This window comes from Panulirus ornatus, chromosome 25 (assembly GCF_036320965.1).
Source record: "Panulirus ornatus isolate Po-2019 chromosome 25, ASM3632096v1, whole genome shotgun sequence".
Lineage (NCBI taxonomy): Eukaryota > Metazoa > Arthropoda > Malacostraca > Decapoda > Palinuridae > Panulirus > Panulirus ornatus.
The window spans coordinates 14,857,932-14,882,278 of record NC_092248.1 but is presented as its reverse complement, the minus strand read 5'-3'; the positions used below and the strand labels follow the sequence as shown (position 1 = coordinate 14,882,278).

General features: G+C 40.5%; 1 protein-coding gene across 1 annotated transcript in view; it reads left to right on the top strand.

The window, feature by feature from the left end:
- LOC139757309 (uncharacterized) overlaps positions 1–24,347 on the top strand; it is a 154,552-nt gene that overhangs the window by 53,503 nt on the left and 76,702 nt on the right. Inside the window, exon 3 of the mRNA XM_071677708.1 lies at positions 14,507–14,621. Within this exon, the coding sequence (XP_071533809.1) occupies positions 14,507–14,621 (115 nt within the window). The remainder of the gene's footprint in view (positions 1–14,506; positions 14,622–24,347) is intronic.

Sequence of the window (24,347 nt, the reverse complement as noted above, 5' to 3'; positions counted from 1 at the left end):
ACATACAAATCCATTTGCTTTTCTAAGTATTTCTCACATACATTCTTCAAAGCAAACACCTGATCCACACATCCTCTACCACTTCTGAAACCACACTGCTCTTCCCCAATCTGATGCTCTGTACATGCCTTCACCCTCTCAATCAATACCCTCCCATATAATTTACCAGGAATACTCAACAAACTTATACCTCTGTAATTTGAGCACTCACTCTTATCCCCTTTGCCTTTGTACAATGGCACTATGCATGCATTCTGCCAATCCTCAGGCACCTCACCATGAGTCATACATACATTAAATAACCTTACCAACCAGTCAGTAATACAGTCACCCCCTTTTTTATTAAATTCCACTGCAATACCATCCAAACCTGCTGCCTTGCCGGCTTTCATCTTCCGCAAAGCTTTTACTACCTCTTCTCTGTTTACCACATCATTTTCCCTAACCCTCTCAATTTGCACACCACCTCCACCAAAACACCCTATATCTGCCACTCTATCATCAAACACATTCAACAAACCTTGAAAATACTCACACCATATATATATATATATGTATATATATATATATATATATATATTAGGGGGCCAGGTGAGGATATTCCCTCAAAGGCCCAGTCCTCTGTTCTCAACGCTACCTCACTAATGTGGGAAATGGCGAATAGTATGAAAAAAAGAAAGATATATATATATATATATATATATATATATATATATATATATATATATATATATATATATATATATATATATATATATATATTTATTTATTTTGCCTTGTCGCTGTCTCCCGCGTTTGCGAGGTAGCGCAAGGAAACAGACGAATGAAATGGCCCAACCCACCCACATACACATGTATATACACATACGTCCACACGCAAATATACATGCCTATACATCTCAATGTACACATATATATTACACACACAGACACATACATATATACCCATGCACACAGTTCACACTGTCTGCCTTTATTCATTTCCATCGCCAAGTCGCCACACATGGAATACCATCCCCCTCCCCCTTCATGTGTGCGGGATAGCGCTAGGAAAAGACAACAAAGGCCTCATTCGTTCACACTCAGTCCCTATATATATATATATATATATATATATATATATATATATATATATATATATATATATATATATATTCTTTTCTTTCAAACTATTCGCCATTTCCCGCATTAGCGAGGTAGCGTTAAGAACAGAGGACTGGGCCTTTGAGGGAATACCCTCACCTGGCCCAATTCTCTGTTCCTTCTTTTGGAAAATTGAAAAAAAAAAAAAAAAAAAACGAGAGCGGGAGGATTTCCAGCCCCCGCTCCCTCCCTATTTAGTCGCCTTCTACGACACGCAGGGAATACGTGGGAAGTATTCTTAATCCCCTATCCCCAGGGATAGGGGATTATATATATATATATATATATATATATATATATATATATATATATATATATATATATATATATCCCTGGGGATAGGGGAGAAAGAATACTTCCCACATATTCCCTGCGTGTCGTAGAAGGCGACTAAAAGGGGAGGGAGCGGGGGGCTGGAAATCCTCCCCTCTCACTTTTTTTTTTAATTTTCCAAAAGAGGGAACAGAGAAGGGGCCCAGGTGAGGATATTCCCTCAAGGGCCCAGTCCTCTGTTCTCAACGCTACCTCGCTAATGCGGGAAATGGCGAATAGTATGAGAAATATATATATATATATATATATATATATATATATATATATATATATATATATATATATATATATATATATATATATATATATGAAAAATGTAAGAAATAATTTAGAAAACTGAAACTTTGAGCTGGAAAATGAAATGAAAAATGATTATTTTTTTTTTCTTTTTTTTATACTTTGTCGCTGTCTCCCGCGTTTGCGAGGTAGCGCAAGGAAACAGACGAAAGAAATGGCCCAACCCCCCCCCCCCCCCATACACATGTATATACATACGTCCACACACGCAAATATACATACCTACACAGCTTTCCATGGATTACCCCAGACGCTTCACATGCCCTGCTTCAATCCACTGACAGCACGTCAACCCCGGTATACCACATCGCTCCAATTCACTCTATTCCTTGCCCTCCTTTCACCCTCCTGCATGTTCAGGCCCCGATCACACAAAATCTTTTTCACTCCATCTTTCCATCTCCAATTTGGTCTCCCTCTTCTCCTTGTTCCCTCCACCTCCGACACACATAAATCCTCTTGGTCAATCTTTCCTCACTCATCCTCTCCATGTGCCCAAACCACTTCAAAACACCCTCTTCTGCTCTCTCAACCACGCTCTTTTTATTTCCACACATCTCTCTTACCCTTACGTTACTCACTCGATCAAACCACCTCACACCACACATTGTCCTCAAACATCTCATTTCCAGCACATCCATCCTCCTGCGCACAACTCTATCCATAGCCCACGCCTCGCAACCATACAACATTGTTGGAACCACTATTCCTTCAAACATACCCATTTTTGCTTTCCGAGATAATGTTCTCGACTTCCACACATTCTTCAAGGCCCCCAGAATATATGGTGTGGGAGGAAAGTTGTTAGAAGCAGTGAAAGTTTTTATCGAGGATGTAAGGCATGTGTGCGTGTAGGAAGAGAGGAAAGTGATTGGTTCTCAGTGAATGTAGGTTTGCGGCAGGGGTGTGTGATGTCTCCATGGTTGTTTAATTTGTTTATGGATGGGGTTGTTAGGGAGGTAAATGCAAGAGTTTTGGAAAGAGGGGCAAGTATGAAGTCTGTTGGGGATGAGAGAGCTTGGGAAGTGAGTCAGTTGTTGTTCGCTGATGATACAGCGCTGGTGGCTGATTCATGTGAGAAACTGCAGAAGCTGGTGACTGAGTTTGGAAAAGTGTGTGGAAGAAGAAAGTTAAGAGTAAATGTGAATAAGAGCAAGGTTATTAGGTACAGTAGGGTTGAGGGTCAAGTCAATTGGGAGGTGAGTTTGAATGGAGAAAAACTGGAGGAAGTGAAGTGTTTTAGATATCTGGGAGTGGATCTGGCAGCGGATGGAACCATGGAAGCGGAAGTGGAAAAATGATTATATATATATATATATATATATATATATATATATATATATATATATATATATATATATATATATATATATATTATATCCCTGGGGATAGGGGATTAAGAATACTTCCCATGTATTCCCTGCGTGTCGTAGAAGGCGACTAAAAGGGGAGGGAGCGGGGGGCTGGAAATCCTCCCATCTTGTTTTTTTTTTTTTTTTCTTTTCCAAAAGAAGGAACAGAGGGGGCCAGGTGAGGATATTCCAAAAAAGGCCCAGTCCTCTGTTCTTAACGCTACCTTGCTAACACGGGAAATGGCGAATAGTTTAAAAGAAAGAAAAGAATATATATATATATATATATATATATATATATATATATATATATATATATATATATATATATATTTTTTTTTTTTTTTTTGCTTTGTCGCTGTCTCCCGCGTTTGCCAGGTAGCGCAAGGAAATAGACGAAAGAAATGGCCCAACCCACCCCCATACACATGTATATACATACGTCCACACGCGCAAAATATACATACCTACACAGCTTTCCATGGTTTACCCCAGACGCTTCACATGCCCCGATTCAATCCACTGACATCACGTCAACCCCGGTATACCACATCGCTCCAATTCACTCTATTCCTTGCCCTCCTTCCACCCTCCTGCATGTTCAGGCCCCGATCACACAAAATCTTTTTCACTCCATCTTTCCACCTCCAATTTCGGTCTCCCTCTTCTCCTCGTTCCCTCCACCTCTGACACATATATCGTCTTGGTCAATCTTTCCTCACTCATTTTCTCCATGTGCCCAAACCATTTCAAAACACCCTCTTCTGCTCTCTCAACCACGCTCTTTTTATTTCCACACATCTCTCTTATCCTTACGTTACTTACTCGATCAAACCAACTCGCACCACACATTGTCCTCAAACATCTCATTTCCAGCACATCCATCCTCCTGCGCACAACTCTATCCATAGCCCACGCCTCGTAACGATACAACATTGTTGGAACCACTATTCCTTCAAACATACCCATTTTTTCTTTCCGAGATAATGTTCTCGACTTCCACACATTCTTCAAGGCTCCCAGAATTTTTGCCCCCTCCCCCACCCTATGATCCACTTCCGCTTCCCTGGTTCCATCCGCTGCCAGATCCACTCCCAGATATCTAAAACACTTCACTTCCTCCAGTTTTTCTCCATTCAAACTCACCTCCCAATTGACTTGACCCTCAACTCTTCAGGGAAGGGCGCAAATGGGGAGGTGATAACAAGTAGTGGTGATGTGAGAAGGAGATGGAGTGAGTATTTTGAAGGTTTGTTGAAAGTGTTTGATGATAGAGTGGCAGATATAGGGTGTTTTGGTCGAGGTGGTGTGCAAAGTGAGAGGGTTAGGGAAAATGATTTGGTAAACAGATAAGAGGTAGTAAAAGCTTTGCGGAAGATGAAAGCCGGCAAGGCAGCAGGTTTGGATGGTATTGCAGTGGAATTTATTAAAAAAGAGGGTGACTGTATTGTTGACTGGTTGGTAAGGTTATTTAATGTATGTATGACTCACGGTGAGGTGCCTGAGGATTGGCGGAATGCGTGTATAGTGCCATTGTACAAAGGCAAAGGGGATAAGAGTGAGTGCTCAAATTACAGAGGTATAAGTTTGTTGAGTATTCCTGGTAAATTATATGGGAGGGTATTGATTGAGAGGGTGAAGGCATGTACAGAGCATCAGATTGGGGAAGAGCAGTGTGGTTTCAGAAGTGGTAGAGGATGTGTGGATCAGGTGTTTGCTTTGAAGAATTTATGTGAGAAATACTTAGAAAAGCAAATGGATTTGTATGTAGCATTTATGGATCTGGAGAAGGCATATGATAGAGTTGATAGAGATGCTCTGTGGAAGGTATTAAGAATATATGGTGTGGGAGGGAAGTTGTTAGGAGCAGTGAAAAGTTTTTATTGAGGATGTAAGGCATGTGTCCGTGTAGGAAGAGAGGAAAGTGATTGGTTCTCAGTGAATGTAGGTTTGCGGCAGGGGTGTGTGATGTCTCCATGGTTGTTTAATTTGTTTATGGATGGGGTTGTTAGGGAGGTGAATGCAAGAGTTTTGGAAAGAGGGGCAAGTATGAAGTCTGTTGGGGATGAGAGAGCTTGGGAAGTGAGTCAGTTGTTGTTCACTTATGATACAGCGCTGGTGGCTGATTCATGTGAGAAACTGCAGAAGCTGGTGACTGAGTTTGGTAAAGTGTGTGAAAGAAGAAAGTTAAGAGTAAATGTGAATAAGAGCAAGGTTATTAGGTACAGTAGGGTTGAGGGTCAAGTCAATTGGGAGGTAAGTTTGAATGGAGAAAAACTGGAGGAAGTAAAGTGTTTTAGATATCTGGGAGTGGATCTGGCAGCGGATGGAACCATGGAAGCGGAAGTGGATCATAGGGTGGGGGAGGGGGCGAAAATTCTGGGAGCCTTGAAGAATGTGTGGAAGTCGAGAACATTATCTTGGAAAGCAAAAATGGGTATGTTTGAAGGAATAGTGGTTCCAACAGTGTTGTATGGTTGCGAGGCGTGGGCTATGGATAGAGTTGTGCGCAGGAGGATGGATGTGCTGGAAATGAGATGTTTGAGGACAATGTGTGGTGTGAGGTGGTTTGATCGAGTAAGTAACGTAAGGGTAAGAGAGATGTGTGGAAATAAAAAGAGTGTGGTTGAGAGAGCAGAAGAGGGTGTTTTGAAATGGTTTGGGCACATGGAGAGAATGAGTGATTAAAGATTGACTAAGAGGATATATGTGTCGGAGGTGGAGGGAACGAGGAGAAGAGGGAGACCAAATTGGAGGTGGAAAGATGGAGTGAAAAAGATTTTGTGTAATCGGGGCCTGAACATGCAGGAGGGTGAAAGGAGGGCAAGGAATAGAGTGAATTGGATCGATGTGGTATACCGGGGTTGACGTGCTGTCAGTGGATTGAATCAGGGCATGTGAAGCGTCTGGGGTAAACCATGGAAAGCTGTGTAGGTATGGATATTTGCGTGTGTGGATGTATGTATATACATGTGTATGGGGGTGGGTTGGGCCATTTCTTTCGTCTGTTTCCTTGCGCTGCCTCGCAAACGCGGGAGACCGACAAAGCAAAATATATATATGTATATATATATATATATATATATATATATATATATATATATATATATATATATATATATATATATATATATATATATATATATATATATATCTTTCTTTTAAACTATTCGCCATTTCCCGCGTTAGCGAGGTAGCGTTAAGAACAGAGGACTGGGCCTTTTTTAGAATATCCTCACCTGGCCCCCTGTTCCTTCTTTTGGAAAATTAAAAAAAAAAACGAGAGGGGAGGATTTCCAGCCCCCTGCTCCCTCCCCTTTTAGTTGCCTTCTATGACACGCAGGGAAGACGTGGGAAGTATTCTTAATCCCCTATCCCCAGGGATAATATATATTTATATATATATATATATATATATATATATATATATATATATATATATATATATATATATATTTATATATATCATATGCCTTCTCCAGATCCATAAATGCTACATACAAATCCATTTGCTTTTCTAAGTATTTCTCACATACATTCTTCAAAGCAAACACCTGATCCACACATCCTCTACCACTTCTGAAACCACACTGCTCTTCCCCAATCTGATGCTCTGTACATGCCTTCACCCTCTCAATCAATACCCTCCCATATAATTTACCAGGAATACTCAACAAACTTATACCTCTGTAATTTGAGCACACACTCTTATCCCCTTTGCCTTTGTACAATGGCACTATGCACGCATTCCGCCAATCCTCAGGCACCTCACCATGAGTCATACATACATTAAATAACTTTACCAACCAGTCAACAATACAGTCACCCCCTTTTTTAATAAATTCCACTGCAATACCATCCAAACCTGCTGCCTTGCCGGCTTTCATCTTCCGCAAAGCTTTCACTACCTCTTCTCTGTTTACCAAATCATTTTCCCTAACCCTCTCACTTTGCACACCACCTCGACCAAAACACCCTATATCTGCCACTCTATCATCAAACACATTCAACAAACCTTCAAAATACTCACTCCATCTCCTTCTCACATCACCACTACTTGTTATCACCTCCCCATTTGCGCCCTTCACTGAAGTTCCCATTTGTTCCCTTGTCTTACGCACTTTATTTACCTCCTTCCAGAACATCTTTTTATTCTCCCTAAAATTTATTGATACTCTCTCACCCCAACTCTCATGTGCCCTTTTTTTCACCTCTTGCACCTTTCTCTTGACCTCCTGTCTCTTTCTTTTATACATCTCCCACTCAATTGCATTTTTTCCCTGCAAAAATCGTCCAAATGCCTCTCTCTTCTCTTTCACTAATACTCTTACTTCTTCATCCCACCACTCACTACCCTTTCTAATCAACCCACTTCCCACTCTTCTCATGCCACAAGCATCTTTTGCGCAATCCATCACTCATTCCCTAAATACATCCCATTTCTCCCCCACTCCCCTTACTTCCATTGTTCTCACCTTTTTCCATTCTGTACTCAGTCTCTCCTGGTACTTCCTCACACAGGTCTCCTTCTCAAGCTCACTCACTCTCACCACCCTCTTCACCCCAACATTCACTCCTCTTTTTTGAAAACCCATACAAATCTTCACCTTAGCCTCCAGAAGATAATGATCAGACATCCCTCCAGTTGCACCTCTCAGCACATTAACATCCAAAAGTCTCTCTTTCGCACGCCTGTCAATTAACACGTAATCTAATAACGCTCTCTGGCCATCTCTCCTACTTACGTAAGTATACTTATGTATATCTCGCTTTTTAAACCAGGTATTCCCAATCATCAGTCCTTTTTCAGCACATAAATCTACAAGCTCTTCACCATTTCCATTTACAACACTGAACACCCCATGTATACCAATTATTCCCTCAACTGCCACATTACTCACCTTTGCATTCAAATCACCCATCACTATAACCCGGTCTCGTGCATCAAAACCACTAACACACTCATTCAGCTGCTCCCAAAACACTTGCCTCTCTTGATCTTTCTTCTCATGCCCAGGTGCATATGCACCAATAATCACCCACCTCTCTCCATCAACTTTCAGTTTTACCCATATTAATCGAGAATTTACTTTCTTACACTCTATCACATACTCCCACAACTCCTGTTTCAGAAGTATTGCTACTCCTTCCCTTGCTCTTGTCCTCTCACTAACCCCTGACTTTACACCCCAGACATTCCCAAACCACTCTTCCCCTTTACCCTTGAGCTTCGTTTCACTCAGAGCCAAAACATCCAGGTTCCTTTCCTCAAACATACTACCTATCTCTCCTTTTTTCACATCTTGATTACATCCACACACATTTAGGCACCCCACTCTGAGCCTTCGAGGAGGATGAGCACTCCCCGCGTGACTCCTTCTTCTGTTTCCCATTTTAGAAAGTTAATACAAGGAGCGGAGGATTTCTGGCCCCCCGCTCCCGTCCCCTCTAGTCGCTTTCTACGACACGCGAGGAATACGTGGGAAGTATTCTTTCACCCCTATCCCCAGTGATAATATACATATATATATACATATACACATACACACACATACACATACATACGCACATATACACACACACACACACATACATATATATACATATGAAAAATGTAAGAAACAATTTAGACAACTGAAACTTCTAGCTTGAAATGAAAGGAAAAAAAATGAATGTCACATAATGGTTCAACCTCTGGCTATGGAAAAAAGGAAATGTATAATTTATTTACACAAACGTCAATAGCAGTTCTCATCAATTTAACCACTGAGTTGATAGAGATGCTCTGTGGAAGGTATTAAGAATATATGGTGTGGGAGGAAAGTTGTTAGAAGCAGTGAAAAGTTTTTATCGAGGATGTAAGGCATGTGTACGTGTAGGAAGAGAGGAAAGTGATTGGTTCTCAGTGAATGTAGGTTTGCGGCAGGGGTGTGTGATGTCTCCATGGTTGTTTAATTTGTTTATGGATGGGGTTGTTAGGGAGGTAAATGCAAGAGTTTTGGAAAGAGGGGCAAGTATGAAGTCTGTTGGGGATGAGAGAGCTTGGGAAGTGAGTCAGTTGTTGTTCGCTGATGATACAGCGCTGGTGGCTGATTCATGTGAGAAACTGCAGAAGCTGGTGACTGAGTTTGGTAAAGTGTGTGGAAGAAGAAAGTTAAGAGTAAATGTGAATAAGAGCAAGGTTATTAGGTACGGTAGGGTTGAGGGTCAAGTCAATTGGGAGGTGAGTTTGAATGGAGAAAAACTGGAGGAAGTGAAGTGTTTTACATATCTGGGAGTGGATCTGGCAGCGGATGGAACCATGGAAGCGGAAGTGGATCATAGGGTGGGGGAGGGGGCGAAAATTCTGGGGGCCTTGAAGAATGTGTGGAAGTCGAGAACATTATCTCGGAAAGCAAAAATGGGTATGTTTGAAGGAATAGTGGTTCCAACAATGTTGTATGGTTGCGAGGCGTGGGCTATGGATAGAGTTGTGCGCAGAAGGTTGGATGTGCTGGAAATGAGATGTTTGAGGACAATGTGTGGTGTGAGGTGGTTTGATCGAGTGAGTAACGTAAGGGTAAGAGAGATGTGTGGAAATGAAAAGAGCGTGGTTGAGAGAGCAGAAGAGGGTGTTTTGAAGTGGTTTGGGCACATGGAGAGGATGAGTGAGGAAAGATTGACCAAGAGGATATGTGTGTCGGAGGTGGAGGGAACAAGGAGAAGAGGGAGACCAAATTGGAGATGGAAAGATGGAGTGAAAAAGATTTTGTGTGATCGGGGCCTGAACATGCAGGAGGGTGAAAGGAGGGCAAGGAATAGAGTGAATTGGAGCGAGGTGGTATACCGGGGTTGACGTGCTGTCAGTGGATTGAATCAAGGCATGTGAAGCGTCTGGGGTAAGCCATGGAAAGCTGTGTAGGTATGTATATTTGCGTGTGTGGACGTATGTATATACATGTGTATGGGGGGGGTTGGGCCATTTCTTTCGTCTGTTTCCTTGCGCTACCTCGCAAACGCGGGAGACAGCGACAAAGTATAATAAAAAAAAAAAATATATATATATATATATATATATATATATATATATATATATATATATATATATATATATATAATGTATTTTTTTGTTGTTGCTGTGCCTTAAATTGCTTATATGTCACTGTCGCTTATATATCAGGTATTAACTACTTCGTCATATATTCTCTTCAATTATATTCATAGATATGGAGTCCTGTGATAGTATTATTTACTCTTGAGCATCTATGTATATCAGATAATATGAATAAATTCTCATATTTCCTTATTTTTATGATTCGGTATCATAAAGTAAAGGATATCAAAGTTTGCATTTATAAGCAGAGGTTGTAATGTCTGTAAAAGCTTCATCTCATACCTTCAGTATGATATCAAAGTTTGCATTTATATGCAGAGGTTGCAATGTCTGTAAAAGCTTCATCTCATGCCTTCAGTTTGTATCATAAAGTAAAAGATATCAAAGTTTGCATTTATATGCAGAGGTTGCAGTGTCTGTAAAAGCTTCATCTCATACCTTCAGTTTGTAGTATATACAAGAAACAGCTTCACATTTATATGCAGAGGTTGAAATGTCTGTAAAAGCATCTCATACCTTCAGTTTGTAGTACATACAAGAAACAGCTTCTCATTTATATGCAGAGTTCGTAATGTCTGTTAAAGATTCACCTCATACCTTCAGTTTGTAGTACATACAAAAAACAGCTTCACATTTATATGCAGAGGTTGTAATGTCTGTTAAAGATTCATCTCATACCTTTAATTTGTAGTACATACAATAAACAGCTTTACATTTATATGCAGAGGTTGTAATGTCTGTAAAAAGATTCATCTCACACCTTCGGTTTGTAGTACATACAAGAAACAACTTCACATTTATATGCAGAGGTTGTAAAGTCTACTGTAAAAGATTCATCTCCTACCTTCAGTTTGTAGTACATACAAGAAACAGCTTCGCATTTATATGCAGAGGTTGAAATGTCTGTAAAAGCATCTCATACCTTCAGTTTGTAGTACACACAGCAAAAAAACTATCGCGCGTTTTTTGTACGAAACAAAATGACGCACCAGACGTGGAATAATGGAACAGTCAACATTTTCCTGTGAGATGGTGGTAGCCCTGATCTCCCTGCCTGTGGGTGTCCTCACGTATCTAATGGCAACGATATATCCTTCCGTATGTAGTACAGTAGATGGGATACGTAAATTGAGCATGTAAATGTAAAATTCTGCACAGTAAGGCATATTGCAGTAATCATTATCTCTTGCAAAGTGTCAAATTCGTGGTGTAAAATAATATACTACATGGTAACTACGACACCCTGCTTCATACCGGCGGTGATTTATCTGTCTGCTGGTTTAGATTAATCAGCAACCTCACGTAATATGTAGTATCACCTGTGTGACTGATAACAGTATGTCACAAACCTGGCACCACATCATAGTATTTAGTAAACCAACATGAAAAGTAATGACTCTTTTCATGGATCTGCATTAGTTAACTTCCCTTTAACAGTGAAAATCAGATTTCTATATAACATGACCATAGACATGTTGTTGGAGGTTAAGAAAGTAATCTCTGACTGTAAATTTTATTATTTCAATACTTGGTATAACCTCCTCCCGTTGCCAACACTTCATTGAGCCTTCGAGGCATGGATGCCACTAACGTCTGCGTTAAGTTCCTACCAGAAGGGCTTCGTAGATGTTCCCATGCTTGTAAAGCATCATTTACGACTGTAGCACGACATCGATGTTGTCGGTCAGGCATGCCTTTCTGCATGGCCACCCATACGTGCTCTATCGGGTTGAGATCAGGCGATTTTGCAGGATATGGCAACTCTGTTATACGTGGATGGCGAGCATACCACGCCTTTACAACCCTGGATGTGTGAAGTGGGCTGTTATCTTGGACGAGGTAAAATGGCTCCGGCTCTGGAAACAGCTTAGCCCCCACTGAAGGTAGCAGGACCTCCTCCAGTATCTCAACGTATCTAGGTCCGGTCAACTGGCCAGGCCCGACATCCACCAACTCACCGACACCAGCACCATGGATCCAACCAAATAGTCCTGCACTGACGCGCCCACTCCTCCTGCTACCCACCAATATTGTGTCTCGTATCTGGTTATATAAAATGTATAAAATTGAATAAGACAGTGTGTCTTAATCATATTAGTGCAACTGTTGCTGCAATATAGATTAAGATAATAACTAAGTAAATTAAAAAATATTAACTAAATATATAATAATTATTTATTATATCACATCGTAAATGGAGATTATTGCTACAGTATTTACATATGCCGTATAAAGTGATCATGATCACTGTTATTCACTTAAAAAATAATGACTGTGCATAACTAAAATGTAATACTGCAGCACAACAGGACGTTTCAAGCAGCAAACGACTGTGGTGGCCGTGGCACCCTGGTTTCAAAGCACTTCCGGAACGGTTGTTCATGTTGGCCTCACCATAAATTGTCATTATAGAATGGAAAATATGTTATATAGCATAACCTGTGTGTGTGAGAGAGAGAGAGAGAGAGAGAGAGAGAGAGAGAGAGAGAGAGAGAGAGAGAGAGAGAGAGAGAGAGAGAGCTAACTGGTGTTAGGATGCCGCCAAACATGTTTGTTTGCAGGGGGACCATCGCTGCAGAAGGTTTTTTCACAAAAGATGACGTTCTCCTAAAACTGATGTGGCTTGTCCGTATACTCCAACGCATACTCCACCCTGCTCTCCATGTTTGCCTCACTTAACACAGGTTTTGTTGCTGGTATGCGACCACGTAGCCCCTCAGAGTGATGCTGTTTCGGACAGTTTGAGGGATGCACTGCAGACCAAGAATATCCCGAATGTTGCTAGCGGGCGTGAAGGGGGCAGCAGCAATGACATCTGCTATGGCCTAGGGAAAGGATGACATATTGCAAATATAACATGTGATGTGGTTGTTTACATAACATCAAGTGGTCCAGTATACCTATATATGCAACATCATTACCTGATCATCTTCCGGGGTTGTGCAACGTGGGCGCCCACGCCGATGCCTGTTGTCTGTGTTGCCCAACTCTGCCTGTCGGCGAATCCATCGTGCTACGGTTGACCAGTGAATACCAAGACGTCTCCCAATTTCAGAGTCGCTGTAGCCCTCATTATGAAGCTGTAGAATAGCTTCACGTGTCGCTTGTGAAGTCTCCATGGTAAAATTAGATATACCACAAAAACAACCTTTCGACATTGGCTCGCAGTGAACTATGCCCGCGCTGTTTCATTGTTTCAAAAAATATATCGCATGTCTCATTACATTTCCTGCATGGACACGAAATGGCGGTGTAAGATAACCTTTATGGACTGCCACGAACCCAGATGTGCTATAGAATAATACAATATCAATAGTAAAACATATTCTTCCCAAATTACACTTATACTATATGAAGCTATTGTGTTTACCTCGCATCACATTGAGGTATGCTGCAGCTACCACATGCGGGGGTTGTGTGTCTCACAGCTATATCACACACACCAATTCAAAAGTAGGGGTTCGTACTGCCTTGTATTATGTAATTTTATTGTTAATAATATAATGCCGCTCTTGTGGCACGTAACTTACATGGGTCTAGCATAGGACTCTGGAAACCTGTGGCTTGCAGGCACGTATACCAACCCTACCGGCATGGTACAACAGGTAGGTCAGTGATCATTACACACGTCTTCAGACCCCCTCTGCGCGATAGTTTTTTTTGTTGTGTGTACATACAAAAAACAGCTTCACATTTATATGCAGAGGTTGTAATGTCTGTAAAAGATTCATCTCATACCTTCGGTTTGTAGTACATACAAGAAACAACTTCACATTTATATGAAGAGATTGTAATGTCTGTAAAAGATTCATCTCATACCTTCAGTTTGTAGTACATACAAGAAACAACTTCACATTTCTATGCAGAGGTTGTAAAGTCTACTGTAAAAGATTCATCTCATACCTTCAGTTTGTAGTAGATACAAGAAACAGCTTCACATTTGCATGCAGAGGTTGTAATGTCTATTAAAGATTCATCCCATACCTTTAGTTTGTAGTACATACAATAAACAGCTTCACATTTATATGCAGAGGTTGTAATGACTGTAAAAGATTCATCTCACACCTTCAGTTTGTAGTATGTACAAGAAACAACTTCACATTTCTATGCAGAGGTTGTAAAGTCTGTAAAAGATTCATCTCATACCTTCAGTTTGTAGTACATACAAGAAACAGCTTCACACTCATTTTATGAATTTGATTATTTAGTGCTTATTAGCCTTAAGTAAAGCTGAATTATTTCTAGTTGCAATCCTCAGTGTTTTGTTTGTTTTCACTTCATTTCACAGAGGTGCCGCATCGTTGAAGTAAAAGGTCCAAGGGATCGACTGTCAACAAAGCAGATTCTATGGCTTGATTACCTCCTTACCTGTGGAGCAACTGCTGAAGTGTGTCATGTAGTAGGTTGGTAGCGTTTATTCATTTTTTGTGATTATTGATATGGTTTTTCATTTATGAAACATAAACTTGAGAAAAGGTTTGACATGAAGACAGTCTTAAAAATGGTATAAGAAGCAGGCTGGCTTTTGGCATTTGTTAACAGCTGTGAGTCATCATCCCTGCCTTCCCCACTCTCCTCAATTACTGGCAAGAGTGTGACCAGCTCTTGCTCAGTCTGTAATTACTTATTTATGTTGTGTGGGGAGGGAGTTTTTTGCAGCCCCCATCTCTTGAACACTCAGCTATCATACAGCCTCTTGACTTTATGTATGTGTATGCATTAACCACGTCCTCAGTCGGTCTGTTCCATTCATCCAACACTCTTATGCTATGAAAGTATTACTTATTACTTTATATCGATATTTAAAACTCTTAATTCCTTATCATGTCCTCTGGTTCCACTATTTGTACATCTCTTAAAGAACTTTCTTCTGTCCACTACATTGGTCTCTTCTAAAAACTTAAGTGTTGTGAAATCACCATCTTCTCTCTTCTAAGGTGGGAAAATCTAAAGCCTCCAGCCATTCTTGTAGTTCAGCTGTTTAATTCTGGTACCATATTTGTTGTCCTCCTCTGGACCTTCTCTGTGAGTTCTTTGTGCTTCTTTAGATGCAGTGACCAAACCTGCAAAGCCTACTCTACTTTTGGCCTGTTGTAGGATATGAATAGCTTGCTGAATATTCTTTTAGCATTTATTTGTCCATGAAATAATAAACCTTGAAGCAGGTTAGGCATAGCTGATTATTTACAGAATAAGCTGCTGTGGACAGAATCATTATGTTGTGTGATCTGAAATCCTTCTGAAGTTTTGTTACTTTCAGCACATTTGTGGTAAAGTATCACCTTGACTTGTGATATTTAAAGAACATATTAAACATTTTCATGTTTAATTTTACTTATTTCACAATACTACACAACTGCACAATATTTTGGTTTATTCATGATTTTTTTTTTTTTTTTTTAGTTTTGCTTAAGATTCACAATTTCATGGGATCCCTCAAGTTTTTTCTTTCAGGCTGTTTGCCATGGCTTGGGATAGCTTCATTGTTTGGAATCTAGGGAGGAGATACTTGATATGCCTTTGAAAAAATTAGGATAGACTTGAGTCCATTTATTCATTTAACATATTTAGCTGTTTAATGCTGTGTAGTTCATTCTCTGTATGAATTGTAGGTCTTTTGTGATGATGTGAGAAAGCATTTTTGTAAAAGGATGCTTGTACTGCTTCCCAAAGCAAAAGCAGAAAATGTGACCAAGGCAAGCCTTAGAGCTCCATGAAGTTTCCCTTATCTTACACTCCTGTGCTTGTTGGCCAGTGCATGATTATACATGACATGAACAGGGTTCTTAGGCATCTGCCATAGCAGAGAGTTTTAGCAGGTTTTGCTGTTCCCAAAAACTTTTGATTTTTTTCTGAATAATGGAATTAGCAATGTCTTGTACTTCATGGATTTTCCTTCCTTGCAGTTAATTGTATTTAGTGTGTGATGTTTGGGACATCATACTACCATAGGTTGTTTAAGCCTGCATATAGTCCTCCTTGTATTGTTATTCAGCAATGCAAGCCCCTGATTACTGACTAAATCACAAACCACAACCCTACTTGTCTCTGCTAGGAACAAGATGTGATTTTTGCAACCTTTCTTTTGTTGAACCCCATCTAGCTTGTACCGCTCTTAGTATCTTACCTTTCTTAAAGACTCTACTTGCTTATGATATATTCATCAATCTCATTTATGTCTCCAACTATAGGTTTACTCACAATTTCACTTCAAAGGCATTTGTGCATATTCCAACACCCACAAACCTGTGTGTGCCTTATGGACCTAGGATCTCAAAGCTTTGTTGTGATCTTGTTAAGATTATTGTCACCAAGCTACTTTATAACTACATATCTGTCTATCTCTCTATATCTCTGACACCTGTTCACAACTGGAACACCCTCATGGAGGTGGTCATGGCAATAGAGTCTCACTAACAAATGAGCTCCCATGCCATTTCTTAGCCAATATGCTCCACCCCAAAACAGGCCACTGGCTCAGGGCAACTCTGGTGCAGTGTTTGCTGAGGCTCCTGCTTAATGTTTCTATCTACTACTTTCAACTAATGTTTCAACCTAATTGTCTTGTCAAAATGTTCTTATTTACCACATTTATCTACTGCTCCTACCATTTTGCCAAAAGGCAGTTCTAGCATATAGAACTTACTGCAGGAAAATCTAAAGGTATTTAGAATGAGCTGTGTGAGTTACGTGCTGTCAAGTGTTACGTATGATATGGATATATTGTGTTTGTGGACAGAATACCAGTAGTCCATGTGTGGTTGAGGCAGAAAGAAAAACTACATTTGACTTGCTAAGATCTTGCCACAAACCTATGATGTCCTTCCATCCTCAAGGTGAGATCCCTGTACATAAATTTCAATGTACTCCATAAGTAATGGTTCAAATCGTCTTACTCAGATTGAAGGGAGCGTCCTGCACCTTACATTTCCCATTCGTTATGTATGTTTTGTCAGAGTTGCTGTTTTTTGGGGTGGGGGGTATTTGTAAGCTTATATGCTGACGTTTTAAGCAGGGTTAGGGATTTTGTCTACTATTCCTGAGGGTTGGCTGTTAGTTATGGAGTGGCTTGGATGGGAGGGGTTTAATCAGGGCTGGCCCTTCCTACATGCTCTATATGCTCAGAGTTTAGGGCTCTAACTGCTAAAGCCTCCATCCCTTATCATGATTGTTATATGGTAGCTTTCAGGAAGCAAGAAATGCTTTTACAGACACCTCAGATTTTCTAATTTTTCCTGGGCGCATATCCTCAGGAACCCTAGAGCTCACGATTTAGGGGGGAGTTTGAAGAGTAGTGGGGGTTCACAAAAGAGACTCAGCTAAGAGCCCCCAAAAGGCTAGGGCTAGCCTTAGGTTTAATGCTGTTGCAAACATTCATGTACCAAGCATGTTCAGGTGGGATTATATTGAGAGATTTTTGTTCCATTTTGTAGGTGTTGAGTGTTTGTAGTTTCTAGGTAGCCAGTGATTGTTTTGAGTGCTCTGTTTTGTTTATTTTGCAGCTTTGTTATATTTGCCTCTGAGAGGATGGATGACCAGGCAGGTGAGACAGTTTAGATTGGAGCATATGAATTGCTTGTAGGGGATACTGAGGGATTTGTTCTTGTCCAGATCTGGTACCATTTAGTGTTCCGAGGGCAATGGTATGTGAGTTGATTTTTTTTGTGAGTGAATATTGTGTGTTTGTGGTGCCCATAATAGTTAGTGTTTTGTAAAGTGGGAGTGATTGTCCATTCGATTTGATTGGAGGATGCAGGTCTCTCTGGGTTTTAAAGGATGATGAAGACTTCTGTGGAGATGCAGACATTCTGTTGTTGGTTAACCATTGTTACAGTAAATGAAATGTAGCACTGCATGTTTGTTGTTGCTTCTATGGTGTCAGTTACTCTGCAGTTTTCTGGAAGTAATAAAAGGTATTGTAGGAAGGGTTTGAAGAGAAATGGAGAAATAGGTGCTTTGTAGAAATACCATTTTAGAGCTTAAATTTATGAATATATTTTTTTTTTTATAGGCGGTGGTGCCATTGTGAGCCGCTCTTATCCATAGTGGCTGGCTATATAGTTGGCTACCCACTTTTTGTCATTGTTGTGGAGAATGGATTCAAGTAATTTTGTTAGAGGAAGTAATAGGGGATGTTATCAAATGTTTTGTTGATATCTGTTGCCACTTATATAATGCAGGAAGGAGGATGTTGTTGGTTAAAGTTGTCTAGAATATATTTGAGGATTGTATGCAGTGTGGCAGTGGAGTGGTTGGATCTAAAGTCATACTATGTAGGTTAGAGTGGGATATTTTGCTTGATTCTGTTGTGGATCAGTTTTTCATATAGTTTGGACATTAAAGAGAGAAGTGAAAAATGGCAAGTGGAGGAGAAGAGGGAATTGGTGGTTTAGAGGATTTTTAGCACTGGTATTATATTGGTAAGTTTCTAGATGTTAGGAAATTTGTGTAGCCAGGAGTGATTGATGTACATATATGTATGTATTCATACTTGATTTTTGTTTTCTGCATTAATGAGGTTGTACAGGAACAGAAGAAGAAAGACTACATTTACTCTTATCCATTTTCTAGCTCTCATGTGTAATGCACCAAAAACCACAAACCTTTCCATGGTTTTCCCCAGCTGCATCACATACCCTGGTCCAGTACATTGTTAGCATGTCAACCGTTTTATACTACACACATCATCCTAGTTGACTCTATCCTGTGCATGGCTTTCACCATCCTGCATATTCAGGCCCCAGTCATTCAAAATCTTTTTCAGTCCATCCTTCCACCTTTCGTGTGGTCTCATTCTCTTTTTTCCTCCTTTTTTGACGTATACATTAAGAGTAAATGTGAATAAGAGCAAGGTTATTAGGTACAGTAGGGTTGAGGGTCAACTCATTTGGGAGTTAAGTTTGAATGGAGAAAAACTGGAGGAAGTAAAGTGTTTTAGATATCTGGAGTGGATCTGGCAGCGGATGGAACCATGGAAGCGGAAGTGAATCATAGGGTTGGAGAGGGGGTGAAAATCCTGGGAGCCTTGAAGAATGTGTGGAAGTCGAGAACATTATCTTGGAAAGCAAAAATGGGTATGTTTGAAGGAATAGTGGTTCCAACAATGTTGTATGGTTGTGAGGCGTGGGCTATGGATAGAGTAGTGTGCAGGAGGGTGGATGTGCTGGAAATGAGATGTTTGAGGACAATATGTGGTGTGAGGTGGTTTGATAGAGTAAGTAATGTAAGGGTAAGAGATGTGTGGAAATAAGAAGAGCGTGGTTGAAAGAGCAGAAGAGGGTGTTTTGAAATGGTTTGGGCACATGGAGAGAATGAGTGAGGAAAGATTGACCAAGAGGATATATGTGTCGGAGGTGGAGGGAACGAGAAGTGGAAGACCAAATTGGAGGTGGAAAGATGGAGTGAAAAAGATTTTGAGTAATCGGGGCCTGAACATGCAGGAGGGTGAAAGGTGGGCAAGGAATAGAGTGAATTGGATCGATGTGGTATGCCGGGGTCGACGTGCTGTCAATGGATTGAATCAGGGCATGTGAAGCGTCTGGGGTAAACCATGGAAAGTTCTGTGGGGCCTAGATGTGGAAAGGGAGCTGTGGTTTAGGACATTATTACATGACAGCTAGAGACTGAGTGTGAACGAATGGGGCCTTTGTTGTCTTTTCCTAGCGCTACCTCGCACACATGAGGGGGGAAGGGGATGTTATTCCATGTGGCGAGGTGGCGATGGAAATGAATAAAGGCAGACAGTGTGAATTGTGTGCATGTGTATATATGTATATGTCTATGTGTGTATATATATGTGTACATTGAGATGTATGGGTATGTATATTTGCGTGTGTGGATGTGTATGTATATACATGTGTATGGGGGTAGGTTGGGCCATTTCTTTCGTCTGTTTCCTTGCACTACCTTGCAAACGCAGGAGACAGCGACAAAGCAAAATAAATAAGTAACATTCTCTTTGTCAACCTCTCCTCACTCATTCTCTCCATATATCCAGACTATTTACCATTTTAGCACACCCTCTTCATCGCCTTTAATCTTACTTTTTTTTATTACTAATCACTCAAAATCTTTTTCAGTCCATCCTTCCATCTCATATTTGGTCTCCTCTTTCTCTTTGCTTCCTCCACTTTTGACATACATCCTCTTTGTCCACCTCTCCTCACTCATCCCCTCCATATGTCCAAACTACTTACCATTTAAGCAATCTTCATCTCTCTCAATTATACTCTTTTAATTACCGATTGCTCAAAATCTTTTTTAATCCATCCTTTCATCTCCAATTTGGTCACCTCACTCTCTTTGCTTCCTCCACCTTTGACACATATATCCTCTCTGTCAATCTCCCCTCACTCATTATCTCTATATGCCTAAACGATATACCATTTAAGCTCACTTTCTTCATCTCTCTCAGTCACTCTCAGTCACACTCTTCTTATCAATGATCACTCAAAACCTTTTTCAGCCTATCCTTCAGTCTCCAATTTGATCTCATTCTCCTTGCTTCCTCCACTTATGATTCATATATCCTCTTTCTCAACCTCTCTTCGCTCATCCTCTCCATATGTCCAAACTGTTTACCATTTAAGTACACTCTCTTCGTCTGTCTCACTCACAGTCTTTGTATTGCCACACTTCTCGCTTACCCTTTTGTTACCTAATTGGTCAAACCACATCACACCACATACTCTCAGACATTTAATTTCCAACACATTCATCCTTCTCGGCACATCTTCATCTTTAACCCATACTTATTCATATAACATTCTTGGGACTACTATACCTTCATTCGTGACCATATTTGCCCTCACAGATAATGACTGCTCTTTCCATACATTCATCAAAAATCCCACCCAATAACACTCCTGCTTCCAAGGTTCTGTTGACTATCATGTCCACCCCCACATATTTAAAATACTTTATTAACTCCAAATTTTCTCCATTAAAACTCTCACCTCCAACTAATTTGTCCCTCTTAGTTTCCTTTTGTGATATGCTGGGAATATGTGGTTAGTATTCTGTCTCCTCTATCCCCATGAATTATATATATATATATATATATATATATATATATATATATATATTTATTTATTTATTTATATTTATATTTATTTATCGTGCTTTGTCGCTGTCTCTCACGTTAGTGAGGTAGGGCAAGCAAACAGACAAAAAAAATGGCCCGACCCACCCACATACACATTTATATACATACACGTCCTTACACGCAAATATACATACCTATACATCTCACCGTATAAATATATATACACACACAGACATATACGAATATATACAAGTACATAATTCATACTGTCTGCCTTTATTCATTCCCATCGCCACCCCGCCACACATGAAATAACAACCTCCTCCCTCCAAGTGTGCACGAGGTAGCGCTAGGAAAAGACAACAAAGGCCACACTCGTTCACACTCAGTCTCTAGCTGTCATGTAATAATGCACCGAAACCACAGCTCCCTTTCCACATCCAGGCCCCACACAACTTTCCATGGTTTACCACAGATGCTTCACATGCCCTGGTTCAATCCATTGACAGCATGTCGACCCTGGTATACCACATCGTTCCAATTCACTCTTATTCCTTGCACGCCTTTCACCCTCCTGCATGTTCAGGCCCCAATCACTCAAAATCTTTTTCACTCCATCTTCCCACCTCCAATTTGGTCTCCCACTTCTCCTCGTTCCCTCCACCTCTGACACATATATCCTCTTTGTCAATCTTTCCTCACTCATTCTCTCCATGTGACCACACCATTTCATAACACCCTCTTCTGCTCTCTCTTTTTATTACCACGCATCTCTCTTACCCTATTATTACTTACTTGATCAAACCATCTCACACCACATATTGCCCTCAAACATCTCATTTCTAGCACATCCACCCTCCTCCGCACAACTCTATCCATATCCCTCGCCTCGCAACCATATAACATTGTTGGAACCACTATTCCTTCGAACATAACCATTTTTGCTTTCCAAGATAATATTTTCGACTTCCACACATTCGTCAACGTTCCCAGAACTTTCGCTCCCTCCCCCACCCTATGATTCACTTCCACTTCCATGGTTCCATCTGCTGCCAAATCCACTCCCAGATATCTAAAACACTTCACTTCCTCCAGTTTTTCTCCATTCAAACTTACCTCCCAGTTGACTTGTTCCTCAACCCTACTTTACCTAATAACCTTGCTCTTATTCACATTTACTCTCAGCTTTCTTCTTTTCACACACTTCACCAAACTCAGTCACCAGCTTCTGCAGTTTCTCACGTGAATCAGCCACCAGCGCTGTTTCATCAGCGAACAACAACTGACTCACTTCCCAAGCTCTCTCATCTACAACAGACTGCTTACTTGCCCCTCTTTCCAAAACTCTTGCATTCACCTCCCTAACAACCCCATCCATAAACAAATTAAACAAACATGGAGACATCACACACCCCTGCCGCAACCCTACATTCACTGAGAACCAATCACTTTCCTCTCTTCCTACACGTTCACATGCTTTACATCCTCGATAAAACTTTTTACTGCTAACAACTTGCCTCCCACACCATATATTCTTAATACCTTCCACAGAGCATTTCTATCAACTCTATCGTATGCCTTCTCCAGATCCATAAATGCTACATACAAATCCATTTACTTTTCTAAGTATTTCTCACATACATTCTTCAAAGCAAACACCTGATCCACACATACTCTACCACTTCTGAAACCACACTGCTCCTCCCCAATCTGGTGCTCTGTACATGCCTTCACCCTCTCAATCAATACCCTCCCATATAATTTCCCAGGAATACTCAACAAACTTATACCTCTGTAATTTGAGCACTCACTTTTATCCCCTTTGCCTTTGTACAATGGCTTTGTGCAAGCATTTCGCCAATCCTCAGGCACCTCACCATGAGTCATACATACATTAGATAACCTTACCAACCAGTCAGCAATAGTCACCCCATTTTGACATACATACATTAGATAACCTTACCAACCAGTCAGCAATCCAGTCACCGCATTTTGCCATACATACATTAGATAACCTTACCAACCAGTCAAAAGTACAGTCACCCCATTTTTTAATAAATTCCACTGCAATACCATCCAAACCCGCTGCCTTGCTGGCTTTCATCTTCCGCAAAGCTTTTACCACCTCTTCTCTGTTTACCAAATCATTTTCCATAACCCTCTCACTTTGCACACCACCTCGACCAAAACACCCTATATCTGCCACTCTATTATCAAACACATTCAACAAACCTTCAAAATACTCACTCCATCTCCTTTTCACATCACCACAACTTGTTACCACCTCCCCATTAGCCCCCTTTGTTGAAGTCCCCATTTGCTTCCTTGTCTTATGCACTTTATTTACCTCCTTCCAGAAAATCTTTTTATTTTCCCTAAAATTTAATGATACTCTCTCACCCCAACTCTCATTTGCCCTCTTTTTCACCTCTTGCACCTTTCTCTTAACCTCCTGCCTCTTTCTTTTATACATCTCCCAGTCATTTATATTATTTCCCTGCAAAAATCGTCTAAATGCCTCTCTCTTCTCTTTCACTAATAATCTTACTTCTTCATCCCACCAATCACTACCCTTTCTAATCCGCCCTCCTCTCACGCTTCTCATCCCACAAGCATCTTTTGCACAAGCCATCACTCCTTCCCTAAATTCATCCCATTTCTCCCCCACTCCCCTTACCTCCTTAGTTCTTACCTTTTTCCATTCTGTACTCAGTCTCTCCTGGTACTTCCTCACACAAGTCTCCTTCCCAAGCTCACTTACTCTCACCACTCTTTTCATCCTAACATTCTCTCTTCTTTCCTGGAAACCTCCACAAATCTTCACTTTCACCTCCACAAGATAATGATGATCAGACATTTCTCCAGTTTCACCTCTCAGCATATTAACATCCAAAAGTCTCTCTTTCGCTCGCCTATCAATTAACACGTAATCCAGTAACGCTCTCTGGCCATCTCTCCTACTTACATACGTATACTTATGTATATCTCTCTTTTTAAACCAGGTATTCACAATCAACAGTCCTTTTTCAGCACATAAATCTACAAGCTCTTCACCATTTCCATTTACAACACTGAACACCCAATG